At 42.4% G+C, this 15,409-nt stretch overlaps 1 protein-coding gene across 1 annotated transcript; it reads right to left on the bottom strand.

Moving 5' to 3' along the window:
* Window positions 1–3,517: 3,517 nt before the first annotated feature.
* Window positions 3,518–12,857, bottom strand: LOC311120499 (uncharacterized protein; the record flags this gene model as incomplete). The annotated part of the gene is made up of 3 exons (XM_084195085.1): window positions 3,518–4,568; window positions 11,423–11,603; window positions 12,798–12,857. 3 exons carry the CDS (start codon window positions 12,855–12,857, stop codon window positions 3,601–3,603), a joined length of 1,209 nt encoding a protein of 402 aa, XP_084051211.1. The 3' UTR covers window positions 3,518–3,600.
* Window positions 12,858–15,409: the final 2,552 nt, after the last annotated feature.

Genomic DNA, 15,409 nt, shown 5'->3' with positions numbered 1-15,409 from the left:
ACTCTGGAAGAACTTTTGATTTTTAACAAGTATAGTGATAATTATCCACGACAGAATTCCTCAGGGCAGCTGTCTTACAACACTTAACAAAGAGCTGCAGTTAGTTTTCGGAATGTGTGGCAAGGAATAAGTTAGTCCTGAATATTTCCTAAACTAAAAGCATTGTATTTGGGTCAAATCATTCACTAAACCCTCAACCTCAACTACATCTTGTAATGAACAATGTGGAAATTGAGCAAGTTGAGGTGACTAAACTGCTTGGAGTAACCCTGGATTGTAGACTGTCATGGTCAAGCATATTGATATGGATTGTAGACTGTCATGGTCAAAGCATATTGATACAACAGTAGCTAAGATGGGGAGAAGTATGTCCATAATTAAGCGCTGCTCTGCCTTCTTAACAACACTATCAACAAGGCAGGTCCTACAGGCCCAAGTTTTGTCACACCTAGACTACTGTTGCGTAGTGTGGTCAGGTACCACAAAGAGGGACTTGGGGAAATTGCAGTTGGCTCAGAACAGGGCAGCACGGCTGGCCCTTAAAAGTACATGGAGCGCTAACATTAATGACATGCATATCAGTCTCTCCTGGCTCCTGCTTATTTTGTAAGAGGTGTCGTCGATAAGCTGAATGTTCCGAGCTGTCTGTTTGGAATACTGGCACACAGCTCGGACACCCATGCATACCCCACAAGACATGCCACGAGAGGTCTCTTCACAGTCCCCAAGTCCAGAACAGACTATGGGAGGCGCACAGTACTACATAGAGCCATGACTACATGGAACTCTATTCCACATCATGTAACTGATGCAAGCAGTAGAATCAGATTTAAAAAACAGGTAAAAACACACCTCATGGAACACCGGGGACTGTGAAGCAACACAAACACAGACAAATGCACACAAACACATGATAACATACGCAGTGTACACATGGATTTTGTGTTGTAGATATGTGGTAGTACAGTAGATGCCTGAGGGCATACACTTAATATGTTGTGAAATCTGTTATGAATGTATTGTTTTTAAAATGGATAACTGCCTTAATTTTGCTGGACCCCAGGAAGAGTAGCTGCTGCCTTGGCAGGAACTAATGGGGATCCACAATAAATACAAATGTTGGACTGGACAGCTAGCTAACTGGCTACCGATCAACCTATTTTGTGTATTGAACATTCATATTGGACTCAGCCTTACCTATAGAGTAGCACCACCACCCATCAGCCAGTTCTCTTCTTGACGTCAACGCCTCAGTGTATTGTTGCTACAGGAGTTTTTGTTTAATAATCCTATTTATTTCAAGCCACACTAAGACGTCACCATACTATTCCTTATAAATCTTCAGTGGGCCACCAACTTACAGTGCTATGAAAAAGTATTTGCCCCCTTTCTAATTTTCTCTACTTTTGCATATTTGTGATACTGAATGTTATCAGATCTTCAACCAAGAGAATGTCAGACCATCCTTCTGTGAGCTGAAGCTGAAGCGCAGCTGGGTCATGCAGCAAGACAATGATCCAAAACACAAAATCAAGTCTACATGAAAATAGCTAAAAAGCAACAAATTGGACGTTTTGGAATGGCCTAGTCAAAGTCCAGACCTAATCCCAATTGAGATGTTGTGGCAGGACTTGAAACGAGCAGTTCAAGCTTGAAAACCCACACGTCACTGAGTTAAAGCAGTTCTGCATGGAAGAGTGGGCCAAAATTCCTCCACAGCGACGTGAGAGACAGTTCAACAACTACAGGAAGCATTTGGTTGGAGTCATTGCAGCTAAAGGTGGCACAACCAGTTATTGTGTGTAAGGGGGCAATTACTTTTTCACACAGGGGAATTGGGTGTTGCATAACTTTGTTTATGAAATAAATATGTAATTGTTGTGTTATTTGTCCACTTATGTTCCCTTTATCTAATATTAGGTTTTGGTTGAAGATCTAATAACATTCAGTATCACAAATATGCAAAAGTAGAGAAAATTAGAAAGGGGGCAAATACTTTTTCATAGCACTGTAAATGTAAACAATGGAGCAAATGCATCACATGTAAATATCATTTGATTATCAGAGGGGTATACTACGAAGCCAGATAGAACTACTGAGACATTCCAAATCAGGCTTCATCCATATCATGAAGGTGGATGTTGATCCAACCATTTCAAAACTAATGACGTGGCTGATGGAAACAGGATATGCGGGTACAATTGTATAAATGCCGACAGACAATTTGTTCGGTCGTTTTACATGGTGGGGTCTTTGTGTGCCTGTAAAAATGTATAGATGAGAAATGGCGGTGGAAACTCCTTTACACGCAAATATTGATATAATAACCATCATATCGAAGTTAACTTGGAGTCATGCGATGATATGTTGTGTGGTCCTCCCACTACGACTTGGGAACCCATGCAGTTTATTAGGCTACAGATGAAATAAGTTATGAACTTCACAGGGTGGTGAAAGTGCAAGTGATTAGCTTGATGCTCCGTTCCAATACATTTTGAGGGTCTTATTCTGGTGACATGATGATCGATGCTTGGTTGCCATTTGACATATAAAATAATATCGCTCTTATCCATAATAATCTCATCATGTAGGTAGCCTACCCGCACTGTATCTGTGAGCTGTTGGCTACAGTGCACGTGCCAAGAGCACGTTTGCTATGTAACGCAACAGTTTTTTCAAACCATCAGCAGAGTTGAAAATGCAGCAAAAGTATTTTTTGTGCACTATGTCATCACGCAAAGCCTTTGATCCGCAATAAGTCTGTTAGATGGAAAAACTTCTGGTGGGAAAATGTGTATATTGTTTTATGCAGATTTTAGAATATTCACATGAAAATCTACCAGTGCCAGGCTCGTAAATGCCCACAGGAAAGTCGAACGAGGAACTCTTCATTGAGACAATGATGAAACAGCAATCTGTGGACGAGTTGTGGTGGATATTATAAAATAAGGATCTGCTGGAGTCTAAGTCGAACCAAGATTCTTTATTTCTGAGCTCAGAGAGAATAACAGAGTTACACAGTGCAGTGTAGACAGTATGAATTCCAAAGCATTGGGTGATGAGCACATATCTTTATAGTTTCCTGTTCCTGGGCAGGACTTTATTTATACAAGAACGCAGGTGGAAGCTGGTTGTAACACAGGATGATACTCCCAAGAACAGGAGATTATAATAGGACAGTTTCACAAGGTTAGTCACATACTCAGTTATGTGGACACCATACAATTAAAATGTTCCATTACAGAGTCAGATAACATTTATTTAATTAAATAATCAGTGGGCCAACAATGCAAATGTAAACATTGCATCACATGTAAGTCAAATGCATCACATCAAATATAATTTGATTATTAGGTTTAAAAAAGGACCATTTAAACACATGGAATCTGATCGAGTCTATATTCAAACTGACTAACTATGTTCAATGAATGTTTTCTAATTAAAAAAAATATATATGTTTAAGTATACTTTGTATAAACACATTTCATATGGTATAAACAAGTAAACACAATCTCAGTCAACAATATAAGACAATGGGAGCACTGTGTATGTCCTCTGATGAACTTTAAGTCAATGTGATGTGAAATATCAATTTATACACTAGGATAAGTAATTATTCTCTCCTGTGTGGATTCTCAGATGAGCTTTCATGTTTCCTAAGCGGTTAAAACTCTTTCCACACTGGGAGCAGTGGTAAGGCTTCTCCCCTTTGTGGATTCGCTCATGAGCTTTCAGGTGTCCTAAATGACCAAAACTATTTCCACAATGGGAGCAGTGGTAAGGCCTCTCCCCTGTGTGGATTCTCGCATGACTTTTCAGGTTGTCTAACCGGTTAAAACTCTTTCCACAGTTGGAGCAATGGAAAGGCTTCTCCCCTGTGTGTATTCGCTCATGAGCTTTCATGTTTCCTAAGTGGTTAAAACACTTTCCACACTGGGCGCAATGGTGTGGCTTCGCTCCTGTGTGTGCCCTCTCATGTCTTTTCAGGGTGTCTAACCGGTTAAGACTCTTTCCACAATGGGAGCAGTGGTAAGGCTTCGTCACTGTGTGTATTTGCTGATGAGATTTCAGGTTGTTTAATCGGTTAAAAGTCTTTCCACACTGGGAGCAATAGTATGGCTTCTCTCCTTTGTGTGTTCGCTCATGAGCTTCCAGCTTTCCTAACGCTATAAAACTCTTTCCACACTGGGCACAATGGTATGTCTTCGCTCCTGTGTGTGCCCTCTCATGTCTTTTCAGGGTGTCTAACCGGTTAAGACTCTTTCCACAATGGGAGCAGTGGTAAGGCTTCGCCACAGTGTGTATTTGCTGATGAGATTTCAGGTTGTTTAACCGGTTAAAAGTCTTTCCACACTGGGAGCAATGGTATGGCTTCTCTCCTTTGTGTGTTCGCTCATGAGCTTCCAGCTTTCCTAAAGCCTTAAAACTCTTTCCACACTGGGCACAATGGTGTGTCCTCTCATGTCTTTTCAGGCTTCCTAACTTGGCAAACCTACTTCCACACTGGGAGCAGAGGTGTCGTCTTGCTGGTTTGGACGTCTCTGGTTCCTCCGACTTTGGTTTTTCTCCTGTCAAAGACAGTGTTTATTTAAAGAGAGACCTGAATGAAACCTCCACTTAATAAAACCGCCTTGCTATGAAATGTAATCCAAATCAGATCCCTCAATAACCTGAGGCCGGTTTTCAAACATTTCATCAATTAAAACAATCATAGTGTGATTTCGAAACAAATGATGTTTTAGAGCTTCCTGGTAATTACTGATAAGTTTTCATTCATTCTGTTTTATAAGTCAGAACACAAAAAACTAGACAGTTCTAGGACACTCAAGACAGACATCTCTGGATTCATATTGTGCAGGTGGTTGTAAATGTATAACCTTAATAGCTGTATGATACAGAATGAGACCTACACATTTCCTTCAACCTAAAGTAAGTAAAGAAGTAATTTTGAGTGGAAGTTTTTTTTTTGCATTGGAGACAGGCACAAAGCACATCAGTAACATCTCCCCATTGTCGAAAGAGTTCGACACTGCTGTTTAAATGGCAATTTTTCTGATTTAGAAATTCATTTTTAACATTTTGACAATCACTAATTTCATGATATTTTGGGTAAAGTCAAAAAGAATGTGAAATATTTTGTTCCTAAAAATATGTAAAGTGTTGGTCCCATGCAGGAATATCCACTGGAAAATTGAATGTTAATTTCTCTACCATAAGCCAACTCCAACGTCTTTTTAGAGAATTTGGCAGTACATCCAACCGGCCTCACAACCGCAGACCACGTATAACAACGCCAACCCAGGACCTCCACATTGGCCTGGCTCCCAAGTGGGTTGCCCAACCCCCCTCTTCCTGGAGATGTACCGTCCTGTGGGTTATCAGTCCAGCTCTAATTTAACACACCTGATTCTACTTATTAGCTGCTCAACAAGACCTTAACAAGCTGAATCAGATATGCTAAATTAGAGTTGGACTGAAAACCTACAGGAAGAGGGTTGGGCAGCCCTGGCTTATATGAACTGTAAATCGTTGAAATGGTTGCATGTTGCATTTATATTTTTGTTTAATAAATATACACTACCAGTCAAAAGTTTTAGAACCTACTCATTCAAGGGTTTTTCTTTATTTTTACTATTTTCTACATTGTAGAATGATAGTGAATATATCAAAACTATGAAATAACACATCACAATCATGTTAGTAACCAGAAAAGTGTTAAACAAATCAAAATATATTTTATATTTGAGATTCTTCAAAGAGCCACCCTTTGCCTTGATGACAGCTTTGCACACACTTGGCATTCTCTCAACCAGGTTCATGACCAGGTTCAAATGCATTTCAATTAACAGGTGTGCCTTCTTAAAAGTTAATTTGTGCAATTGATTTCCTTCTTAATGCGTTTGAGCCAATCAGTTGTGTTGTGACAAGGTAAGTGGGGGTATACAGAAGACAGCCCTATTTTGTAAAAGACCAAGTCCATATTACGGCAAGAACAGCTCAAATAAGCAAAGAGAAACAACAGTCCATCATTACTTTAAGACATGAAGGTCAGTCAACACGGAACATTTCAAGAACTTTGAAAGTTTCTTCAAGTGCAGTCACAAAGACCATCAAGCGATATGATGAAACTGGCTCTCATGAGGACGGCCACAGGAATGGAAGACCCAGAGTTACTTCTGCTGCAGAGGATAAGTTCATTAGAGTTACCAGCCTCAGAAATTGCAGCCCAAATAAATGCTTCACAGAGTTCAAGTAACAGACACATCTCAACATCAACTGTTCAGAGGAGACTGTGTGAATCAGGCCATCATGGTCGAATTGCTGCAAAGAAACCACTACTAAAGGACACCAATAAGAAGAGACTTGCTTGGGCCAAGAAACACGAGCAATGGACATTAGACCGGTGGAAATTTGTCCTTTGGTCTGGAGTAAAATTTGAGATTTTTGGTTCCAACCGCCGTGTCTTTGTGAGACGCGGTGTGGGTGAACGGATGATCTCCGCATGTGTATTTCCCAACATAAAGCATGGAGGACGTGTTATCGGTGAGGGTGCTTTGCTGGTGACACTGTCTGTGATTTATTTAGAATTCAAGGCACACTTAACCAGCATTGCTACCATAGAAATCTGCAGCAATACACCATCCCATCTGGTTTGGGCTTAATGGGACTATCATTTGTTTTTCAACAGGACAATGACCCAACACACCTCCAGGCTGTGTAAGGGCTAATTTACCAAGAAGGAGAGGGATGGAGTGCTGCATCAGATGAACTGGCCTCCACAATCCCCCAACCTCAACCCAATTGAGATGGTTTGGGATGAGTTGGACCGCAGAGTGAAGGAAAAGCAGTCAACAAGTGCTCAGCATATGTGGGAACTCCTTCAAGACTGTTGGAAAAGCATTCCAGGTGACTACCGCATGAAGCTGGTTGAGAGAATGCCAAGAGTGTGCAAAGCTGTCATCAAGGCAAAGGGTGACTACTTTGAAGAAACGTATATAAAATATATTTTGACTTGTTTAACACTTTGTAGGATACTACATGATTCCATGTGTTATTTCATAGTTTTGATGTCTTCACTATTATTCTACAATGTAGAAAACAGTAAAGAAAAATAAAGAAAAAAACTTGAATAGTAGGTGTGTGCATTCGGAAAGTATTCAGACCCCTTGTCTTTTTACACATTTTGTTACGTTACAGCCTTATTCTAAAATTGATTCATTTTTTATTTTTAATTTCCCCCTCATCAATCTATACACAATACCCCATAACGTTAAAGCAAAAACAGGTTTGTATGAATTTTTGCACATTTATTCAAAAAGAAAACTTTAAATGTCACATTTACGTAAATATTGAGACCCTTTACTCAGTAAATTTTTTGAAGCACCTTTAACAGCTATTTTCAGGTCTCTCCAGAGATGATCGATCGGGTTCAAGTCCGGGCTCTGGCTGGTCCCGAAGCCACTCCTGCATTATCTTGGCTTTGTGCTTTTGGTCGTTTTCCTGTTGGAAGGTGAACCTTTGTCCCAGTGAGGTGCTGAGCACTCTGGAGCAGGTTTTCATCAAGGATCTCTCTGTACTTTTCTCTGTTAATCTTTCCCTCGATCCTGACTAGTCTCCAAGTCCCTGCCACTGAAATACATCCCCACAGCTTGATGCTGCCACCACCATGCTTCACCGTAGGGATGATGACAGGTTTCCTCCAGACGTGACGCTTGGCATTCAGGCAAAGAGTTCAATCTTGGTTTCATCAGATCAGAGAATCTTGTTTCTCATGGTCTGAGAATCCTTTAGGTGCCTTTTGGCAAACTCCAAGCGGGCTGTCATGTGCTTTTTTCTGAGGAGTGGATTCCGTCTGGCCACTCTACCATAAAGGCCTGATTGATGGAGTGCTACAGAGGTGGTTGTCCTTCTGGAAGGTTCTCACATCTCCACAGAGGAACTCTGGTGCTCTGTCAGAGTGACCATTGGGTTCTTGGTCACCTCCCTGACCAAGGCCCTTCTTCCCCGATTGCTCAATTTGGCCGGACGGCCAGCACTAGGAAGAGTCTTGGTGGTTCCAAACGTCTTCCTTACAACAAGGATGTTGGCCACTGTGTTCTTGGGGACCTTCACTGCTGCAGAAATGTTTTGGTACACTTCCCCAGATCTGTGCCGTGACACAATCCTATCTCGGAGCTGTAAGGATCATTCCTTCGACCTCATGGCTTGGTTCTTGCTCTGACATGCACTGTCAACTGTGGGACCTTATATAGACAGGTGTGTGCCTTTCCAAATCATCATGTCCAATCAATTGAATTTACCACAGGTAAGTTGTAGAAACATCAAGGATGATCAATGGAAACACTGCAAAGGGTCTGAATACTTATGTAAATAAGGTTTTATTTTTAATAGATTTGCATTTATTTATTTTTTTTAACTGTTTTCGCTTTGTCACTTCAGGGGTATTGTGTGTAGATTGATGAGGGAAACATTTATTTTTATCAATTTTAGAATCTGGCTGTAAAGTAACAAAATATGTAAAAGGTCAAGGGGTCTGAATACTTTCCGAAGGCACTGTATTTAGCCATATTATTATTATTACAGTCCTCCTTTAAGACTCAAAATTGAACTTTCTTGAGTTTTGTTTGCCTGTAGACCACACTATTTATCAAGAGTGTTTTCATCTATATTTTTCGTAGATGTCTGTTTACCACCACAAACCGATGCTGGCACTAAGACAGCACTCAACAACCTGTATAGGGCCAAAAGGAGGCGGTGCTCCTAGTGGCCGGGGACTTTAATGTAGGGAAACTGTGCAACCAGAGGAAAAAAAAACTCTAGACCACCTTTACTCCACACACAGAGACGCGTACAAAGCACTCCCTCGCCCTCCATTTGGCAAATCTGACCATAACTCCATCCTCCTGATTCCTGCTTACAAGCAAAAACTAAAGCAGGAAGTACCAGTGACTCGCTCAATAAGGAAGTGGTCAGAGGACGCAGATGCTAAGCTACAGGACTGTTTTGCTAGCACAGACTGGAATATGTTCGGGGATTCTTCCGATAGCATTGAGGAGTACACCACATCAGTCACTGGCTTCATCAATAAGTGCATCGATTACGTCGTCCCAACAGAGACCATACGCACCCCAACCAGAAGCAATGGATTACAGGCAACATTCGCACTGAGCTAAAGGGTAGAGCTGCCGCTTTCAAGGAGCAGGACTCTAACCCCGGCTTCGATGCTCGTCGGATGTGGCAGGGCTTGCAAACTATTACGGATTACAAAAGGAAGCACAGCCGCGAGCTGCCCAGTGACACGAGCCTATCAGACGAGCTAAATGACTTATAAGCTCACTTCGAGGCAAGCAACACTGAAGCATGCATGAGAGCATCAGCTGTTCCGGACGATTGTGTGATCACGCTCCCCGTAGCCGATGTGAGTAAGACATTTAAACAGGTCAACATTCACACGACCGCAGGGCCAGATGGATTACCAGGACATATACTCCGAGCATGCGCTGACCAACTGGCAAGTGTCTTCACTGACATCCACAGATGGTGCAATCTCTATTGCACTCCACACTGTCCTTTCCCACCTGGACAAAAGGAACACCTACGTGAGAATGCTATTCATTAACTACAGCTTACCGTTCAACACCATAGTGCCCTCAAAGCTCATCACTAAGCTAAGGACCCTGGGACTAAACACCTCCCTCTGCAACTGGATCCTGGACTTCCTGACGGGCCGCCCCCAGGTGGTAAAGGTAGGTAACAACACATCTGCCATGCTGATCCTCAACACAAGGACCCCTTCAGGGGTGCGTGCTCAGTCTTCTCCTGTACTCCCTGTTCACCCATGACTGCATGGCCAAGCACGACTTCAACACCATCATTAAGTTTGCCGACAACACAACAGTGGTAGGCCTGATCACTGACAACAATGAGACAGCATATAGGGAGGAGGTCAGAGACCTGCCAGTGTGGTGCCAGGATAACAACCTCTCCCTTAATGTGACCAAGACAAAGGAGATGATTGTGGACTACAGAAAAAGGAGGACTGAGCACACCCCCATTCTCGTCGACGGGGCTGTAGTGGAGCAGGTTGAGAGCTTCAAATTCCTTGGTGTCCACATCACCAACAAACTATCATGGTACAAACACACCAAGACAGTCGTGAAGAGGGCACGACAATGCCTACTCCCCCTCAAGAGACTGAAAAGATTTGGCATGGGTCCCCAGATCCTCAAAAGGTTATCCAGCTGCACCATTGAGAGCATCCTGACTGGTTGCATCACCGCCTGGTACGGCAACTGCTCGGCCTCCGACTGCAAGGCACTACAGAGGGTAGTGCATTTTGACCCAGTACATCACTGAGGCCAAGCTTCCTGCCATCCAGGACCTCTATACCAGGCGGTGTCAGAGGAAGGCCCTAAAAATGGCAAAGACTCCAGCCACCCTAGTCATAGACTGTTCTCTCTGCTACCGCACGGCATCGGTACCAGAGCGCCAAGTCTAGGTAAAAAAAGGTGTCTTAACAGCTTATACCGCCAAGCCATAAGACTCTTGAACAGTTAATCAAATTGCTACCCGGATTATTTGCATTGTTCCCACCCCACCCCCATTTTTACGCTGCTGCTACTCTGTTTATTATCCATGCATAGTCACTTTACCTCTACCTACATGTACATATTACCTCAATTACCTCGACTAACCGGTGCCCCCGCACATTGACTCTGTACAGGAACCCCCTGTATATTGCCTCGCTGCTGTTATTTTATTGTTGCTCCTTAATTATTTGCTATATTTCTTTTTTTAAACTGCATTGTTGGTTAAGGGCTTGTAAGCATTTCACTGTAAGGTCTACACCTGTTTTATTCGGCGCATGTGACAAATAACATTTGATTTGTTCTAGAGTATTGTAAAGATAGGGGGTTGACTGGGACAGGCAATGTAACATCCATAATGTTTTTAGGAAAAGTTTTTGTAAAACATGCACCATACATCAGATCATACTAAATCTAACTTTCATCAAGGTTTTATATAGTCTATTGGTTTCTCTCTTTTCATTGGCAGAATCTTTTTTCAGTGTTATGATATTCATAACATCCATATCCACCAGTCTATCTTCATGTCAACTAACATAACTGTCTACTGTGGTGGAAATATACCAGTCTATCTTCATGTCAACTAACAGAACTGTCTACTGTGGTGGAAATATACTATTTTATTTGTTCAAACTAAACTACAGCACTTACTTTGATGAATCAGATCTGCTCCTTTCTTCTCTTCTCCTCCTGCTTTTTCAGTGTAATGATATTCATAACATCCATATCCACCAGTCTATCTTAATGTCAACTAACAGAACTCTGCTGGTTGTCCTGGTAACAGATACCAGTGGGCAGATCTATTTTATTTGTTTAAACTAAACTACAGCACTTACTTTGATGAGTCAAATCTGCTCCTTTCTTCTCTTCTCCTCCTCCTCTCACAGTTCCACTCAGCCCCGTTGTTTTCCTGCAGTCCACCAGCCGCACAGACAACCTCTTCAGACCCAGCAGTAAGGTGCTACTGGGAGAGGTACGACACGGGGACTCTGGGAGGGTGGAAGGGCTAGTGTTGTCCTGGTAACCATATAAAGGGGACACAGACACATATCATTATGGATGCTGATGTCACTGTTGTCATAAAGTGCTTTACAGAAACGCAGACCAGAGCCCAATAAAACAAGCTGTATGCTAGACCAGACCAAGATGTACCATCTGGTGTTCTGATCTGGAAACATCAGCATCAGGATGTTGTTGAGGCTCCCCAGAGGATTCACGATAGTCATGTCTCTCTCCTGTGTGAACGAGAACATCAAACAGATGGTAAACGTATGACCGTCTATTGCAATCATAGGGTCTTACAAAAGGCATTAATATATCTAAGCAGGGCCTAAAATGGCCACGTTCATCATTATTTTATAAAATATTGTTTGTGATGCAAATGTGAAAAGGTAGTTCCACGAATTGGGTGCCTTTTGCGTCCCTTTGATATTTTAAGCAGAAATTAAGCACCAATATTGAATTTCAAAAGCCTGTTATATTAGATGAAGTGCACTTTAATGTAGAACATTAAAGAATTCAAAAAAAAGATTGACCCTTTAACAACTCCTACAGGACTGAACAACATATTGAAGTATATAACTTCAGTAGAACGCCCCTAAAAAACCACACATTAGTTAAACAACTGCATAGCTTGTGCCCCTGTTTTTAAGACAATACTTACTGGTGTTAATATGATCTTCTGTCTCCTCTTCTTTCACCCCTAAAACGTCTTCCTCCTTCACCTTCATTGAGATAGCATCCTCTTCTTCTTCCACGGTGACAGCCTCTATCCCCTCTTCCTCTCCAAACGGAACTTTCTCTCCTTTCACTGTAACATCCTCCTCCTCTTCTTTCAATGTAATATCCTCCTCTATCGTTTTGAAAGCTTCTTCCTCTCCTTTAACTGTAATATTCTCATCTTCTTCTTTCACGACAATGTTCAGCGATAGGGCTTCTTTCTCCATACAGCAGACCTCCTCTTCTTTAGCAGGGGAGGAGTAGTTTAGTGAGCTCATGGTCAGGGATGTAAGCTAGTTAGCTAGTTAGCATTAGCGACTAGCCTAGTGCTAGGCTCAGTATCAACTTTAACAAGTTTGCAAATTAGGTTAAAGTTACCCAGTAGATAATGTTACGTCAACAGAAATGTGTTTAAAACACTGAGATTAGCTAATGTACATAAACATGGTCTAAAGCCTCAATCTTTCGGTTTTATGTTGGCTAGCAAGCTACCGAGGTGGTTGAAAGAGTAGCCGTGTGGTTGTTGCTGAAGAAGTGTCCCGTCCAGGCCATTATACGTCACGCAAGAATCATCACCTGAAAGACGCACATCGCCATCTGCTGACTGGAGTGGGTAACGCAATTTGGAAACAATATTTACTACATTCTTGGTATTGGCAAAGAATGTCGAGGTGGATGGGTCTAGCAACGATTGTTCAGACAGCTTGGTGTATCTCTGGTTTGGTAGCTAGCCAGTTTGAGTTGGGGAGCGTCTTCAGCGAAAAGACAAGCAGTTGGAAAGGGAGTAAGTCCCGATGATAGTGAGGATAACAGCTCCGATGAGGGATCGGAAGACGATGGTAATTCAGGAGAGGAGGACAGCGGATCAGAAGAGGAGAGCAATGAAGAGGTCAAGGCCGAGGATAGAATAGAATAGACGCCGGAAGGGAAAGGAGGAGGAAAATGGAGTCCTTAGAGAAGGCAAGAAACAGATATAGGTTTGGAGAAATGCAGTATTATCATAAGGATACGTATACTTACATTTTACATTTACATTTTAGTCATTTAGCAGACGCTCTTATCCAGAGCGACTTACAGTTAGTGAATACATATATTTTTTTTATACTAGCCCCCCGTGGGAATCGAACCCACAACCCTGGCGTTGCAAACGCCATGCTCTATCAACTGAGCTACATCCCTGCCGGCCATTCCCTCCCCTACCCTGGACGACGCTGGGCCAATTGTGCGCCGCCCATGAGTCTCCCGGTCGCGGCCGGCTGCGACAGAGCCTGGATTCGAACCAGGATCTCTAGTGGCACAGTTAGCACTGCGATGCAGTGCCTTAGACCACTGCGCCACTCAGGATACTTACTTGGATGAATGAGGAGGAATGGAGGGAAAAAGAGAGGCAGAGGAGGTCTAAGGAGGAAGATTGTGAGTTTGAGTCAGTTAAAAATGGCGGGAAAAAGGGAGAAGGTTTGTTAAAGAAGAGTGGTAGGAAATGTAAGCAAAGTGAGCTGAAGACAGGAGGAGAAATGGAAGTGAATGAGGGTGATGTATCGGAGGTGGAAGGTGTGATGAAGTACTCGGAGCCCGAGGATTACACAGCGGGTCAGAATAAAGATGTGTCTGTGACAGTAGGAGTGAAGTTTGTGGGAAAAATTGATCCTTGCCTTTTGGCTGATCCAATTGTGGTTTCAAGATGTGTGAAAAGAGCGTTGGGTATAGTAGAATCGGTGAGGGTAACCAGAAGTGGTCTAGTGATAATTGTTTGAGTTTCTGTTGGGCAGAGGGAGAAGGCGCTCAGAGTTAAACAAATGGGGGAAAGAATTGTGAATTGTTTTGCTCTTAAGAAAAGTGTACCATTGAGAGGAGTGATTACTGGAGTAGTTGTGAATGTAAAAGTTGACCAATTGAAGGAGATGATTCCCGGTGTGTGTGATGCTCGTCGTTTGGTGCGACGTAAACAGAGTGGCGAGAGTGGGGAAACAGAAGAGTCATTGTCTGTTCTTTTGAGTTTTGAAGTTGAGTCTTTGCCTGAGAAAGTGAGGTTAGGATATATAAGTTATCCAGTGAGAGCATATGTGCCGAATACCTTAAGATGTTACAGGTGTCAAACTTATGGGCATGTGGCAGCAGTGTGTAGGAGGGAGGTTCCAAGGTGTGAGAAGTGTGCAGAAGGACATGAGACAAAGGAGTGTGAAGCAGTGGGGGAAGTGGTGGTATGTGCTAATTGTAGGGGTGGCCATGGAGCTTGGGGATCAGACATGTCCAGTGCGAGAGAAGCAGGTTGAGGTATCCAGGGTAAGAGTAGAGAGGAAGTTGTCATATGATGGAGGCAGTGAAGAAAGTAGAGGAAGACGGGTCAAGGGGGAGGGATCCTGAGAGAAATGGTGTGAGTAGTAGAGATGTACCAGTACAGAGGGATAAACCAAAAAGTGATATATGGTTCAGCAAGATTGGATTTTTAGCGTTTATAGCAATGGTTATTAATTGTACTGCAGGGATGGAACGCAAATCGAAGAAAATTGAGGTTGTGGTGGCAGCTGCAGAGAGATATTTGGGTGTGCGAGACTTGACAGCAGAAGAGTTACAGGGAGTGTTAAGTGGTGATGTCCCATCATTTCAGATTGAGGGCATGAGGTAGGAGTGAGTGTATTTAAATAGTGGAGAAGGGTGGGGTTAATTATTAGTTGTAGTGTTGAAGGTGTGAGTGTAGTGTTAGATGGTAGGATATTTCTTTGCTTTGGTTTATTTTATTTTTCAAGGAAAGATAAGGGAGTTGTACTCCAGTCTAGTAGGTGGCGGTAATGCAACAAATTGGATGCCAACCGCCGTTAAACCTCATTGAAGAAGAAGAAAATACATGTTGACGTTTCCCTCCGAGTCTGGTTGATTTAATTCAGTATAATATCCTAATTTAGCACAAATTGTAAGTATTGGATTGAACAAGACAGGCCAGCAAAACATGCACAATGACTATGCTGATATGACGCTCACTTCTATGAATAGGTAGTGTTAATACACATTTATTCTGTTCATTTCTCACATTCGTTTTTATCTAGAAGTGACCATACTATTCCCTTAAAGCCACGCTCTATAAGATACAAATCATCCTGTAAACA

This window comes from Coregonus lavaretus (genome assembly GCF_964263955.1).
Source record: "Coregonus lavaretus genome assembly, contig: HAP1_SCAFFOLD_47, whole genome shotgun sequence".
NCBI classification, from domain to species: Eukaryota; Metazoa; Chordata; class Actinopteri; order Salmoniformes; family Salmonidae; genus Coregonus; species Coregonus lavaretus.
Note: the sequence above shows the minus strand (reverse complement) of the source record. Positions and strands in the feature narration are given on the sequence as shown.